The sequence below is a fragment of the Tetrahymena thermophila genome (genome assembly GCF_000189635.1).
Source record: "Tetrahymena thermophila SB210 genomic scaffold scf_8254798, whole genome shotgun sequence".
In the NCBI taxonomy this organism is placed as follows: Eukaryota; Ciliophora; class Oligohymenophorea; order Hymenostomatida; family Tetrahymenidae; genus Tetrahymena; species Tetrahymena thermophila.
Window position 1 is genome coordinate 468314 of NW_002476554.1, and position 16436 is coordinate 484749.

At 20.5% G+C, this 16436-nt stretch overlaps 2 protein-coding genes across 2 annotated transcripts in view; one reads left to right on the forward strand and one right to left on the reverse strand. All coding sequences in view use genetic code 6, as the record gives it.

Annotated features, from left to right (window-relative positions):
• Nucleotides 1–10447, reverse strand: part of TTHERM_00179910 (hypothetical protein) — a gene marked incomplete at both ends in the record, with an annotated part of 10621 nt that extends 174 nt beyond the window's left edge. Inside the window, 21 exons of the mRNA XM_001008757.4 lie at nucleotides 135–1942; nucleotides 3868–3912; nucleotides 4091–4180; nucleotides 4450–4539; nucleotides 4826–4915; nucleotides 5191–5280; nucleotides 5569–5658; nucleotides 5914–6003; nucleotides 6280–6369; nucleotides 6759–6848; nucleotides 7098–7187; nucleotides 7465–7554; nucleotides 7654–7743; nucleotides 8023–8103; nucleotides 8456–8545; nucleotides 8830–8919; nucleotides 9213–9302; nucleotides 9603–9692; nucleotides 9958–10047; nucleotides 10305–10351; nucleotides 10409–10447. Coding sequence (XP_001008757.4) covers nucleotides 135–1942; nucleotides 3868–3912; nucleotides 4091–4180; nucleotides 4450–4539; nucleotides 4826–4915; nucleotides 5191–5280; nucleotides 5569–5658; nucleotides 5914–6003; nucleotides 6280–6369; nucleotides 6759–6848; nucleotides 7098–7187; nucleotides 7465–7554; nucleotides 7654–7743; nucleotides 8023–8103; nucleotides 8456–8545; nucleotides 8830–8919; nucleotides 9213–9302; nucleotides 9603–9692; nucleotides 9958–10047; nucleotides 10305–10351; nucleotides 10409–10447 — 3460 coding nt within the window. The remainder of the gene's footprint in view (nucleotides 1–134; nucleotides 1943–3867; nucleotides 3913–4090; nucleotides 4181–4449; nucleotides 4540–4825; nucleotides 4916–5190; nucleotides 5281–5568; nucleotides 5659–5913; nucleotides 6004–6279; nucleotides 6370–6758; nucleotides 6849–7097; nucleotides 7188–7464; nucleotides 7555–7653; nucleotides 7744–8022; nucleotides 8104–8455; nucleotides 8546–8829; nucleotides 8920–9212; nucleotides 9303–9602; nucleotides 9693–9957; nucleotides 10048–10304; nucleotides 10352–10408) is intronic.
• Nucleotides 10448–12003: 1556 nt separating this feature from the next.
• Nucleotides 12004–16298, forward strand: TTHERM_00180920 (ADP-ribosylglycohydrolase; the record flags this gene model as incomplete). The annotated part of the gene is made up of 3 exons (XM_001008759.2): nucleotides 12004–15134; nucleotides 15407–16030; nucleotides 16094–16298. The coding sequence occupies exons 1-3, from the start codon at nucleotides 12070–12072 to the stop codon at nucleotides 16296–16298; spliced, it is 3894 nt and encodes a 1297-aa protein (XP_001008759.2). The 5' UTR covers nucleotides 12004–12069.
• Between the last annotated feature and the right edge of the window lie 138 nt (nucleotides 16299–16436).

A 16436-nucleotide genomic window follows, 5' to 3' on the forward strand; every position in this document is an offset into this window, starting at 1 on the left:
GCTATATTTATCACATAGAGAGCATTAATAATTACATATTTAACAATTTTATTTAGAGGAACTTAGATATGCATTGTTTGGACAAGTTTAACAACGCTTTGTAGTTGTATCGATTTGGAAATATAATTAGTTACATATAGTACAATCTAAATCAGTAGGTCCTGAGCATTCTTTACAAGCTACATTACATTATTTACAATATTTTCCTGAAGAGTAATATCCTGATTGTTATGAACAAATAACACATTTATTTGTTTACTCATGAATAAGATAGCCAGATTAGCATAAATCACAAGTGCTTCCATTTGAACACGTTTGGCAATTCGGAATGCATTTCAAACAATTATTTGATTAACTATAATATCCATTTAATTTACAATCAGTGCAAGAATGATCATCTTATAAAAAATATGGCTTTACAGAATTACAAGAAATACAATCTTGTTAATTTTTTCCGCTACATTTTATGCAATTAGGATCAAAACATTTTTCACAAAATTTTGAAGAATTTAGAAAATAGTAATCTACACAAGATGTACATATATACTCAATACAGTCTGTACAATTAATACAGTCAAATCCAATTACAGTAATATCTCTAATACCTAGATATCCCTGTGCCACTGGAGAACCAGCATAAGTAATCCTACTTTTATTTATAATTTGAAAATTTTTAGTTATTTAATTACTTGGAGACGCTCCAATTTTGTATACAAAAGAAAATGAATCAATCGTATCCATTTAATTTAATCCGCAATAATATGCTGTAGACTTATTAGTAGAAACAGTGTAACTGGAGAGTTGGCTTCCATCAGAGAGCACAACATTTATTTATGATGGTGACAAATTTGTATCAAAATCAATCAAATAAACAGTAAAAAAGATTTAGTAATACTAAGTAGAAATTGTAATAGAAGGGAACTGTATAACTGTATTATATTAGATAACCATAAAACCACCCAAGATGTTTACGCCTTTACAAGAAGTAACTAAAGGTTACTGTGGTCTTCCAGGAGTTACAGAAAAACCTTTATTAGTAACCTCTAAATCAGAAAAAGTATAGCTAGTAAATGCCTTAAGATAATATTAAATATTTTAAACTTACTATGGATTTTAAGATGCTTTTAATATAAAATTAGATCCTTGTTGGACATATCCTGGAGGTACAGTATTTTGGGTCTAGCAAATTCCATCATTATTATAAAATCCACTTGCACAAGTTTAGCATTTACCGTTATTTGATGGGTCAGGAGTTGAACAACCATAATTATAGTAGCAATATTTACCATTAGGTACATAATTGGTAGAACAAGAATTAACGCATTATCCATTTTAAAAATAGTCAGAAGAATTTGTACAAGAACAAGATCCACTTGATCCATTCGAAAAACTTGCTACTTATTAACAGCTTGTGCAGTCATTTAAAGTTATTCCATTACATAATAAGCATGTAGGATGACAAGTGTTAATGCTAATTTAATATCTATAAATATAAGAATTTAGATGTGTATTAAAATCAAAGATTGTAGTTTTCATTTAGTCACTCCCCGTATTCATAATACTCAAAACTTAAAAAAAATAAGTAAGCCTATAAGAATAAATATTGCAATCAGCATTAACAGCAAAATTTGTATAATCAGTCATAATAAAATTAGTATAATTCAAATTTATTTCATTAAAAAGTTAAATAAGATTCTTAATTCCATCTGCTATTGCATTATTTGTTACTCCTACATCAACTATAGATGCGACTTGAAAATGTGGAAATATCAAAGTATTAGTATGTATTTATGAACATTCCTATGAAAGTTCAAAAACACCGCTGCAAAATTGATTATTGCAAGAGTTTGGCAAACACTATTAGGAATTCAAACTACTTAAAACAACATTAGTACTAGAATTGATACCGTCTGTAACTAAATTTACTTGAAAATCATCACATCTAATAATTGAAGTGAAAATTAAAATGATAAAAAGTAACATATTTTTGTTAGCTTTTATGTTTTTATACCTGTTTTTTTTCTTTATTATTAAGTTTTGTTTGTATTTTTAATTAATCTCAAATATTAATTCAGAGAATAAAATAATGATCACTAATTAATTTCTTCTTTTTTAGATAATGAGAATATCAGACAATATAAATTTTTCCAAGGTTACTTAAATTTGCTTCTTAAAAAGATGGTATCTTGATTTCTTATTAATTTGTGTAATTTATTTATCATGAAATAAAATAATTTATAATAATACTTTTATAAAATGAAAGAAATTATTAAAATGGTAAAGTCACAAGCTCCTTCCTAAACATATAATACAAAAATTTATTTATTTTGTGGATGCATAGATATCTTTCTAGTGATTATCTTTTTTGGTTGGTAATCAAACCTAAAAAGCCTCTATATATAAAAATTAATAAAAGTCAATAATAGATTTCTCTTTAATTACATGTTAAGCTAAGCAATAAGATTATTGACCAGTAAATAAGTAAGAATTAAATAAATAATATTCTTTTAAGAAAATTTGTAGAAACATAATAAAATTATATAGGCAAAGATAAATTTATTACACTAAAATTTATTTATTATATTCTATCAATCAATAAAAAATAATTTTCTTTAGAAATATTTTCAAATTTAATCTATAAGTCAAACTTTTATCTTGTTAAATAATTAGAAACCTTTAAATATCTTAGTAAAGATATCTTAATTATATGATCTTAAATTTATGCTGTTTAAATTAAAAAAAATAATTAATTTCAATTTTTCCATACAAATTTTAGTAACCTGAAATTGAATAGAAAAAACTGATTTATTTTATTTCCAAATTTATGTAAATCAATCACAATTCAAAATCTAAATTTACTTTAATCATCAGATTTTTAATCTTATAAACTAAATACATATTGGTTGATAAATGATAAAATATTTAATTAAATTTTTTTGTCAATGAAACAAAAGGTATTTATTTATCTATCTAAAAACTTAACTTCATAAGAAATAAGATTACATCTGTTTATTTATTTAAATATAATAAATATATAAATTATTTTTATATTTTATTGTAAAAGCTGCCCTCGTACTAATGATGAATTAATTAGGTTAATATGATTAAAGCTAAAAAAATACTCTTAAGAAATTGCAATTATAAAAATGAAATTTAATAAATATCTTCATACTAAATTTATGAAAAAAAAAGTCATTTAATGTAATATACTTCTCTAAATCCAATTTTAATAAACAAAAATCTTCTTTGTAAATTAAAAAATTTTAATGATTAATTTTTCTTTTTTAATAACTAAATCAATTTTACACATTTAAAAAATTCTAAATAAAACATGATTATCAATATACTCAAAACAAAATTCAAATTCAATAAATAGATTTATTTGTGGTGAAAATTAATAAAAAAATGCACATGTAGAATACCGTAGTTCCTCATTAATTCTCACAAAATCTTCCACAATCTTTTTAAGCATAAAATTGTGATTTATTATATATAAATTAATTAATATTTAATTTAATAAAATAAGAAAAGGAAAAACTACATAAAATTAATTATCAATAAATTTAAATATTCTTTTTTAATTTAAAAAAAATAAAATTAAAATTATTAATTTTAAATTAAAAAGTAAACAAATAAATATATAAATGTAAAATAACATAAATTAAAATATTAATTAATTTATTTATTTTTTAATTAATTTTAACATGTAGCATTTCAGCTACAGAAAAAATTTGCTGCAAATAGCAATAATTAAACATATTATATTCTATTATTAAAGTATTTGTATATTTATTCATCTTATTTTCATCATTTATTTAGTATCAAAAATATATGTTTTAAACAACTAACCTTTTTGATTTGAGTTACTTGCTCTGAACTTTCAAATTTTCTGATTCATTGATTTCATTTTATCTTTTAATAGAAATTAATGTAAATTAATAATTAAAATTAACAATAATAATAAGTTTAAATTATAAATTTTAATAAAACTAAATATTAATCAAATGAATAAATTAAAAGAGTTTTACAGTTTTAAATTCATTTTAAATTTAAAAAATATCAAAATCCAAAGCAAATAAAGTTTTTTTACCCAAGTAAAAGCTCCAATTTTAAGATATTAGTGCTTTTTGCTAAAGCAGAACATAAGTTTGATGCACCTTCACCGCCAATTTAACTATTACTTTTTATATATTGAAAAAAATATAAATAATTTATTATCTATTTAGAAGGAAAAAATATGAAATAATAAGAAATTAACTAATATTCAAAGCAAAAGCTGTATTTAAAAAGAATAAAAGAGATAAATTAATTAAAAAATATATATAAATAGAATAAAAAAGAAAAATAAATCAATAAGAATCTTTCTAAATTAAAAAAAAATTTATTGTTTTAAATTCCTTATTATGTTAAAAATTTAAAAATCCAACAAAAAAAATAAATTGTTTTTACATCAGATTAAGTTTCAAATTTGAGAGATTAGTGAACTTTGCTAAATTAGAACCTAAGCTAAATGCACCAATTGGACCAATTTAATTTTCCCTTTTTAAATATTGAAAAAAATATAAATTTTTAATTATTTAATTAGTAGAAAAAAATGAAATAACAACAAATGAATTAATTAATGATTAAAGTAAAAGTTGAAAATAAAAAATGAATGATTTATAATTAATAATGTAAAAAATACAAGCAAAATAAAAAAGAAATATAAATCAAATAAAAAGTTAATAAACAAATTAAAGAGTTAATTTTGTTGTTTTTAATTCATTTTTATTTTAAAAAATATAAAAATAAAAAACAAATAAATTGTTTGTTTGTTTGTTTTTACCCAATACAAAGTTCCAAATTTGAGAGCTTAGTGGACTTTTCTAAAGAAAAACCTAAACCTGATGCACCTTCATCACCAATTTGATTCAACCTTTTTAAATATTGAAGAATATTTATTTATGTAATTAATAGGAAAATATGAAGAAAAAATGAGAAATGAATTTATTAATAATCAAAGAGAAAATTGAAAATAAAAAAATAAATAAGTTAAATGAAAAAAAAAATAAAATACTCAAGCAGAATAAACAGGAAAAATAAATAAAAAAAACCTTATAAGTAAGTAAGTAAATTAAAAGAGTTTTGTTGTTTTCAATTCATTTTTATATTAAAAAATAACAAAATTCAAAACTAATCAACTAAATTTACCTAAGATCAAGTATCAAATTTGAGAGATTATTGCACTAAGCTAAACCAGAACCTAAGCCTAATGCGCCAATTGCACCAATTTAATTTAAACTTTTTAATATATAAGAAAATATATTTTTTTAATTTTTAGATTATAAGGAAAAATTTAAGAAAAAATATGAAATAATAACAAATGAGTTAATTAATTAATTTAGATTCAAAGTAAAATTGAAAAATTATAAAATGAAGGAGTTTAATTAAGAAGTTGAAAAAAGCAAAATAAATAAGAAAAATAAATCAAATGAATTCATAAATAATTGGATCTAAATAGTTTTAATGGGTTAAATTCATTTTTATATTAAAAAATATGAAAATCCAAAATAAATAAAATATTTTTACTAGAGATAAAGTTTCAAATTTGAGAGATTAGTATACCTTGCTAAAGCAGAGCCTAAGGCTGACGCACCTTCATCAGCAATTTAATTCTCACTTTTTAAATATTGAATGAAAAAATATGTATTTAATTTGTGTGTTAAAAGAAAAGAATGAAGAAAAAATATGAAATAGTTAGAAATTAATTAAATTAAGAAAGAAAGAAACAAAAAAAATATAAACAAAATAAAGAAGATAAGTAAATCAAATAAAAAGTAAATAAATAAATAAATAAATTAAATGGTTTTATTATTTTAAATTACTTTTTAAATTAAAAAATATCAAAATCTTAAACAAATAATATATTTTTACTAGAGTTCAAGAGTCAAATTAGATAAATTTGTGAAGTTTGCTAAAGAAGAACCGAAATTTGATACCTCCTAAAAGCAAATAATATTCATACTTTTTAAATATTGAAGAAAAAATATATTATTAATAAGTTAGTTAAAATGAAAAATATGAAATAATAAGAAACTAATTTATTAATAAACACTCAAAACTAAATTTTTCATTAAAAAATAAAGGAATTAGATTAAGAAGAAGAAAAAATAAAAGTAGATTAAAGAAGAAATGTAAATTAAATAAAAAGCTAAATAAAAATAATTAGAAGATATTTATTATTTAAATTCATTTTTATTTTAAAAAATATGAAAATCCAAAACAAATAAGCTGTTTTACCCAAGACCAAGTTCAAAATTTGAGATATTTATGCAGTTTTCTAAAATAAAACCTATGCCTGATGTACCTTCATCACCAACTTAATTCTCACTTTTTAAATTTTGAAGAAAAAATATGATTAATTAGTTATTAAAAGGATATATGTGAAATAATAGGAAAAAAAATTAGTTAAAATTCAAATGAAAAAGTTCAAAATGAAAAAATTAAATGGTTTAAATTAAACAAGGGAAAAAAAAACAAAACAAGAATAACAAAGAAAAATAAATCAAATGTAAAGCTAAAAAATAAATTAATTAAAAAGGCTTTATTCCTTTAAATTAATTTTTATATTAAGGGGGTACGAAAAAAAATTTTTTTTTTAGGTAGCATACCAATGTCAATTTTAACCTTACTATGCTAAAATTTTTAAAATTAAAAAAAATTTTTCGTACCCCCCTCCCCCCTTAAATGAAAATTCTAAAAAAATAAATTGTTTTTACTCAAGATAAAGTCCTAAATTTTAGAGATTAGTGCACTTTGCTAAAGAGAAGCCTAAGTTTGATGCACCTGTATCACCAATTTAATTATCACTTTTTATATATTGAAGAAAAAGGAAAAATGAAGAAAAAAAAAGAAATAATAAGAAATTAAATATCAAAGCAAAAGTTGAAAATGATAAAATTAATGAGTTAAATTAATAAAAAAATATAAGCATTATAAAAAAGGAAAAAATTAATCTTATAAAATCTAATAAATATTTTAAAAGAGTTTTTTTGTTTTAAAATCCTTTTTATATTAAAAAATATCAAAATCCCAACCAAACTAATAAGCTATTTTACCTTAAATAAAGATTTAAATTCAAGAGATTAATACAGTTAGCTAAAGCAGAACCTAAACCTGATGCACCCTCATCGCGAATATTATTAAAGCTTTTTAAATATTGAATAAAAAAAATATTCAGAAATAATTTTATTTGGTATAATTTATGTTAATTATCAGAAAAAATGAAGAAATAATATATAAAATAATAAAAAATGTATTAATAAACAATTAAATTGAAAGTTGAAAATTAATTAATATGGTTGAAAAAAAAAAGCATAAAAAAAATAAAAAAAGAAAAACTTATAAAAAAATAAATTTACAAAGATAATTATTGTTTTAAATCTATTTTATATAAAAATGTATCTAAATCCAAAACTATTTTACCCAAGATAAAGATTCAAATTTTAGAGGTTATTGCACTTTGCTAAAGCAATACCTAAGCCTGATGCACCTTCATAGCCAATTTAATTCTATCTTTTTAAATATTGAAGAAGAAATATATTATTAATTAGTAAGTTGAAAGAAAAAATATGAAAAGAAAATGTTAAAAATGAAAAAAGAAAAAAATTTTACGCAACAATAAGTGTCAAATTTGAGAGATTAGTGTACTTTACTAAAGAAAAACCTAAGGCTGATACACCTTCATCAACAATTTAATTTTTCCTTTTTAAACATTGAAGAATTAATTAGTTAATTAGAAGGAAAATGTGAAGAAAAAATAGGAAATAATAAAAAATGACATTATTAATATTTAAATCAAAAGTTGAAAATAAAAAATGATTGAATTAAGTTTAGGAATAAAATAATGCAATGGGAATAAAAAAGAAAAAAAATCAAATAAAAAGAAAGCTGTTAAATAAATTAAAGGAGTATTATTGTTTGTTTCGTATTCATTTTTGTATTAAAAAATATGAAAATATAAAACAACTAATCTGTTTTTACCTAAGAACAAGTTCCAAACTTTAGAGATTAGTGTTGTTTTATAAAGCAGTACCTAAGCAAAATGTACAAATTTCATTAAACCTTTTTAAATATCGTATTAATTGTATATTATTAATTAAATTAATTAGTAACTCACTTAGCTATTTATTAATTAGTTAGAAGGAAAAATGAAGAAAAAATATGAAATAATAAGTAATGAATTAATTTGTAGTCAATGTAATTGTTGAAAATTAAAAAATAAATGAGTTAAATTAATAAAGAAAGAAAATTAAAAGTATCAATAGAATAAAAATGAAAAATTAATCATATAAAAAATCAAAAAATAAATATAAAAATTTTTACTGTTTTAAATTCTTTTTTATGTTAAAAAAATATTAAAACTCTTTTTTATGTTAAAAAAATATTAAATCCAAAACAAATAAATTATTCTTACTCTAGAATTAGAGCCAAATTTGAGAGATTAGAGCAATTTGCTAAATTAAAACCTAAGCTTTATGCACCTTCATCACCAATTTAATTTTTCCTTTTTAAACATTGAAGAATTAATTAATTAGTAAGCTAGAAGGAAAAAATAAAGAAAAATATGAAATAATAAGAAATTAGTTAGTTAATTATCAATATATAATTGCAAATTTAAATACAAATGTATTAAATTATGAAGAAAAAAAATATAAGCAAAATAAAAAAGAAAAATAAATCAAATAAAAAGTTAATAAATAAATTAATAAATAAAAAGAGTTTTATTGTTTTAAATTGATTTTCTTATTAAAAAATATTAAAAAAAAAAAACAAATAATCTATTTTTACGTAAGATAAAGTTTTAAATTTGAGAGATTAGTGCACTATGCTAAAGCAGAACTTAATTTTGTAGTACCAATATTACCAATTTAATTATTCCTATTTAATATTAAAAAAATATCAAATTAATTATTTAATTAGAAGGAAAAAAAAAGAACAAAAAATATGGAACAAACAATAATAAACAAATTAATTGATAATAAAAGCAAAAGTTGAAATGAAAATATGAATCAGTTAAATTAAGAAGATAAAAAAATAATAAGCATAATATAAAAGAAAAATATATCTAATAAAAACTAATGAATTAATTAATTAATGAAAAGATTTTCATTGTTTTAAATTCATTTTCACATAAAAAAATATGAAATCAAAAACAAACAAACTGTTTTTACTCAAGACCAAGTGCCAAATTTTAGAGATTAATGGACTATGCTAAAGTAGAACCTAAGCATAATGTACCTTTTTCACCAATTTAATTGTATCTTTTTGAATATTGAAGAAAAAATTATAATTAATTATTAGTTAGTTAGTTAGAAGGAAAATATGAAGAAAAAATATGAAATAATAATAATAATAAATGAATAATGAATATTCAAAGCAAAAATTGAAAATAAAAAATCAATTAAATTAATAAAGAAAAATAAAGCACTAGTTGAATAAAAAGAAATATAAATGAAATAAATAAATAAAAAGCTATTAAATAAAGTAAAAGAATTTTATTGTTTTAAATTCCTTTTAATTAAAAAAATAAACAAAATCCTAAACAGATAAATTAGTTTAACCTGAGTTCAAGTACCAAAGTTTAGAGATTAGTGAAATTTACTAAAGCAGAACCTAAGCAAGATATATTAATTGCACCAATTTTGTTTCTACTTTATAAGTATTGAAGAAAAAAATAATTAGTAAATTAGAAGAAAAATAAGAAATAATAGCAAATAAATGAAATAATAATCATAGTAAAGGTTAAAAATTAAAAAATAAATGAGTTAAATTAATAGACAAAAAAAACAACCAGAATAATAAATAATTATTAGCCTAATAAAAAGTTAATAAATAAATTAAAAGAAAATTTTATTGTTTTAAATTCCATTTTATATTAAAAAAATAAAAAATCCAAAACAAATAAATTGTTTTTACCTAAAATCAAGTTCCAAATTTGAGAAATTAGCACAGTTTGCTAAAGCAGAGCCTAAGGCTGATTCATCTGCCTCACCAACTTAATTAGACCTTTTTAAACATTGAAGAAAAAATATATATTTAATTAGTTAGTATTAAAAAATGAAAAAACATATCAAATGATAAGAAATTAATAATCAAAGTAAAATTTGAATTAAAAATAATTTAAAAAATATTGTAAAACTAACAATGTTTCAATCAATATAGACAAGAATATCAATTGGAAAACATTAGAAAAATAGTATTGTAAATAATTTGAAAATTAAATATAAAAAAAAATTTTAATCATAATAACAAATTTAATTTACTATTGTGTACTGAGAGCTGAATTAGATTAAATCGAGAAGTCTAAAAACTTTTTTTATTAAGAAATATAAATTTAAAGAAGATTCTTTAAAAAATAGATAATAACATCTTGTAGATTATTGAAATGTTTTTTCTATTATATCATGTTTTTATTTATTTATTATTTGTTCAAAAATAAAAAAAATCAGTTTATGGAAATTTAATTAAATATAAAAATATAGAAAAATTAATTTAGCTTTATATAGACTTTATTTGGATAAACAGAACAAATAATTTTAGAAAGAGAACAGAAATATTAATTAATAAAATTTGCTTTTAGGAAGATATAAACAAAAAATTTAATTTCCTATATTGAAAAAATTCATAAAATTGAGTACTTAAATCTTAAAAAAACTATATTTTATAGTAGGTTTTTCAGTTTTATTCATGTAATAAATGAGTAGAAATAAATTTATTGCAAATTCTCATTAATTAAGTAATAAAGACAGACTAGACCCTATTTAATTATGACATAATTTTATCGAAAAATAATTTTGTTGATATTAAAACCTAAAACTTGAAAAAAATTTCAATTATGAGGATCTTAATTAATTAATGAGGACAAAAACATAAAGAAATAGTTCATTTTTATGTAATAGATATTAATTTAAATTTGATATATCAATTTAATCAAATATATCTCTTCTCTTACTAATTATCATTTTCTAAATATGTTGATTTTTCTTCTAATTTTTTTAAATAAAATATTAAATTATGAAAAAATTTTTTATAATAAAAAATAGAAAGTGTAAAATTAGTTTTAAATCATAAAAATTAAATGAAATATCACGATCTGTACCTACTCAGTTCATGATATTTTAATTAGAGGATTATCTATATATATATCATCATGTAACAAAATTTATTTATATTTTAAAAAAAAATTTTAAATTTAACATATTAAAAAAAATCTTTAATTTTCAATGAGAATATGTATTATTAAATTAGATAATTTATCATTCAAATATTCATGGCTAAATTAATAATTTTTTGAAACGAAATACATTTAATTTAAATTTTTATTTTAAAAATTATTGATTGTCATCAGACATAAATTGATTTAAGAAATCTTAAAGAATTCACTTTTATTTAATTCATTAAATAATTTATTAAAAATTTGAAAGTAAAATCAATCAATTATAATCTCTCAATAAAGAGTTCATTAAACTCATGCTTAATATTTAAAAAAATAAGTCAGTTTAAGAAAGACTTTCAAAATAATTACTCATAATTTTTATAAAAATTAATTACTATATTCATTCATTCATTCATCTTTTTGAACTAAATTAGATTTTACAAAAAAATAAAAATAAAAATTGATTTTTTTAAAATAGAAAAATATTATTAAGCAAATGAGTAACTAACTTTATTACATAAAAGAATGGCAAAAGAAAGTACAAAAAAATTCAAAAGAACAGTGAATTTTATCTACATTTGATTTATTATTTTATCCTAAAAATAAAAAATAATAAATATCCTTCAATTTAAAGGAAATCATTTTTTATGCAGAAGGCACATGTTAATAATAAATTAAGTTAGTAATAATAATATTCATTCCTTAATAAATAAATAATTGACTTGTCAAACAAGAAAAGCTCTTCAATTTATATTTAACTGATATATTGATTTTTTTGAAAATTAAGTCAATTTAGATTTATTTATTTACATATCGATAATAAACTATTAAGTGTTTTTAAAGCTATAAAGTATATAAAAATAGGAAATTTAATGGGGTAGAATTGTTGCTCATAGTGTAATACTAAGGTAGCTGAATAGTTCACTTTAGAATGTGACGAAGGTACTGATTAGTAATAACTAGAGGCAGTTAAGGCTTAGTTTAAGTTTATAAATACAAATTAGATTCCTATTTTGCTGCAATCACAATTATTCAAAAGTGAATTTGTTAGGGAAATAAATGCTCACCAAAAGCTCAACAAAATTGCTTACTTATAAAATGTGAAAATATAGTCGATTATAAACGATCCTCTAGGGTTATATTTGGAGCAGTAGTTTTGCTTTGAAATGAATCGATACTAACTAAATGTCCCTATTCTCTCTGTCAATTTGATTACTGATTGGTAGAAGATGAAGAATATTGTTCAGTAGAGATTATAATTTGATCGTTGTCTACTTAACGTAATGCTGCAAGAATTTTAGGGCAATAAATTTATTCAGCCATTGAATGACAGGATATTCAACTAATTCTGTTCAATTCAAATTCTGTAAGAGCTTTTTGTTTCAATTGATGAAATGCTCAATCAGTCTCAATAAAATTTATTTCCTCACAATTAAAATCAAAATTTTGATAAAAACAATAAAGTTAAATAATATGACTAAGCCGTAGCAAATTTAAACATAGATCAATTATAGTTTAGCAAGTACGCGAATGAAGAGTTTATTTACATTCCCATTATTAATTTAACATTTAGAGAGCTTTCTTAAAATGCTATAAATACGCAATTTATAGATTGCAGAAACATCTCTTTAACAGGATATAGCAATATAGAGTTTGTCTTAAAAGCTACTCAAATGATGTAAATGTGTATCTCCGTTTTAAAACATTAGCAATAAGCAAGTCCTTCACTAAATATAAACCCTTCCGTGCACAAAGATATAAGCAACTATTAAATATATGTATTAGTTTTGCATAAAACTTAAGTTTAAATACAAAATATGCAAATAATAAAAACAAGAAACATAGAAATAAATAAATATCTTTTATGTGATTAGTAAGCACTAATACTTAAATAATAAATTTATTTTTAATAAGATCAGTTAGCTTTTCTTCTCAGTGAGCCAGTATAATAGTAGTTTTCAAGCTAGTTTTTAGATGAGTTGTTAATGTATAAGGTGTTAAATAAAAACACAATCAACTATGTTGATAAATATGTATTCAATTTAAGAAAAACTATTTTCGAACAATTGACAAAAATTTATATATAGTCTTGTAAAGATATCCAAAAACCGTAGCTTTTTGAAGATTATTTGACAAATAGCTTGATATATTTCCTTAAAAGGAGTCAAGAAAGCATTCTATAATAATTAAATGATAATATAAGCAATCACTAAGATAAAAACAGCTTTAGTAAGATAGTAATTACAACAAAAAATGGTAACTTAAAACCACAAGACATAATAAACATGAGTGAATACGCTGATTTTGTCTTCAGCACTTGTTCAAGCATAATATTTGATGAATATTTCAGTAAATTTTACTTTTAAATTTTACAAGATCAAGACAATTAGCAGATAAAGTAGACAACAACAACAAATATATTCAGCATAATAGAAAAAATCGTTTACAGTTTAAATAAAATTAAGCAATCTAATAAATAAAATAATTATACGATTGAATCTGAAAATTTCTATACAGAGGCTATTTAAGAAAATAATAAAATATTTAGTAATGGTTAAAGAAAAGAAACAGATATTTAAAATAATAACAAAAATAATAAATTAAGTTATAATGGAGCTATCAATTAGCAAAGAGATTCAAATTTTTTATAAAATGCTTAAAATTAATTTAAATAAAAATTAAATTAACTAAATAAAAGTGATTAATATCATGAACCGTAAAATTTTTACTCTCCTGTTTATCAAGAAAGGTTTGTAAAGTAAAACTATACTCCAATATAAGAAACTCCACTAACTACGGATCAAATCATAAACAGTCTACCTATTTCTCCTTCAAACTTGCATGAAAAAAAAGAAGGAAATTTTACACCAAAATAACATTTTTAAGGATAATAATAGCAAATTTAGCACATTTAACAAATTGATAACAATCAAAATTCACCTCTTAAAAATAAAAATATTTTCAAATTAAATATTAACAAAAAAAATAACTTTATTGATAGCAATAATTATAATAATATAAATTAATACTTATAGAATAGAGCAAATCCTGATAATTATAAAAATAACGCATCAGGTAATAATAGCACTATAAACGAAAAAATAAATTAAACAGCAAATAACGAAAATAATAAATTTATTAAATAAAATGATAGAAAAGATATAATTTAACAATAAAATAATCATATAAACTTTAGAAATGGAAATAGCCATATCTATAACAGCCCTCAAAAAAACGGAATTAATACAAATCAAATTGAAAAGAGTAATGATAATATAATTTTAAATAATCCAAGCAAAAAGAGTTTAGATAGATAAAATTATGTAAATAAAAGTAACTTAAGATATAAAGATGATACTTAGAGAGAAAGTGATGTCTAAAGTTTAGAATAAAATCAAAAAGTGAAGAATGTTAATTTTAATTTATCAAACTCGAAAGTCAGCTAGAATAATGAAAATAACAACAATAATTAATTTTAAGGTTCACTTCGAAAATTAAACGAAAATAATGAATAAGAAAGTAATGGCGGTTATGATTCACCAACTTTTCTTTCAAGTAAAAATATAAACAGCTCATTTAATGTTTTTGATTAATAAGACATATAACAAAATATTAGAAATTCTCACAAAAAATAAGTTAATGAGAATAATGTTGCTTTCTAAGAGAGGACTAGTTATTTACATTCTGTAAACTCCATGCATTTATCCAAATTGGATTTATTTCAAAAAACAGAAATTTACAACAAAAAATTAGATTTGTATTTGGGGTGTATATTTGGTTCATTTTTAGGAGATTCTATGGGATTGTTCATCAGATACAAAAAATAATTTTCCATCAAAGAAATCTAACAATCAATCAATATGGAATATCAGCCGAGCATCATTTTGCCTAACCCTGCACAACTTTCAGAAATATCTGAATTATCTCTTGAAATTGGGTAAAAAAATAATATTTATTCGATTAATTTTTTCATTAATTTATCATTCTTTTTTTTAATTTAAAAATTAATAGTTTTTAATACGTTTTATTCAAATTTATTAAAAAAATTCTTTCTTTTCTTATTTAATAAAAATGAAAAAAAATGGTTAAAAGCTTTGCTTGGTTTTACATTTAAAAATTCTATCAATTTAATAAAGAGATTATTATTTAAAGCATTATTTTTTTTTGGATAAAATGTAAGTTTATTAATATAATTTTAATTATAAAAAGGTATGGACTTAGCTGTAAATACGGAGTTTTTGATTAAAAGGAAATTGCTATGAATTTGATTGAGTGGGTTAATTCAAGACCTCCATTTAATATTGATAATAAATAGTTTTATAAAGTACTTAGACAAGTTTCTAATTTATAAGATGATATCAAACCAGAGGAACTATACAAATAAATATAACAGAAATTTTTGTTTGATTAAAATGAAGATAATTAAGTAGAAGTTTTAGCTAGAGTTTGCTTTTTAGCAGTATTTACCAGTGCTGTTATGGATGAAGATATGATCAAAATTATAAAAAGTTTAGTTTTGATGTTTACCCATCCATCAGATTAGCTGCTGACAAACGCTTGTCTTGCTATTTGTTATTGCATTAAATAAATAATAAACTCAAACCTAGATAGAAAAAGTATATTCGAAAAAACTATGAAGTTCTGCCTCACTCATATCATGGATAGCTAAATTATTGAAATACTCTAACATTCTACAAATCCTATTATGAAGGTATTTGATCATCTTACTATTTAGTAATAGCCTCTTCAGTTCGCTGTTTACATGGCATTTTATTTTTTCTACCATAACTTTGGATTTGAAAGTTCTCTTTAAAATATTTTCTCATATGGAGGGTAAATTAAATTAAATTAAATTAATTAAAATTTTATTTATTAAATTCTTATAATTATTAAAAGTGATAGTTGTTTATTTGGTTCAATTGTTGGCTGTTTAATAGGCGCAATTATCGGTTTTGGAAATCTTCCACAAACTCAATTATAAAAAATGATGAATTTCAACCCTGAAAATGTTAAATTTTTCTTAAGGCCTGAGAGATACAGTCCTAAGAATGGGTATAACATTGCAAAAGAAATCTTAGAATTTTATTTTTCAAAGGAATGAGTTTGAATTTCGTCTAGATTAAGTTAATAAAGCAATAAAAATGATTTTGAATAAGTTTCAAACCAATAATAAAATATGTTTAAAATTTAAAATAACAATCATAAAAAATAAATTTAAATAATTTATCTTAAAGAATTT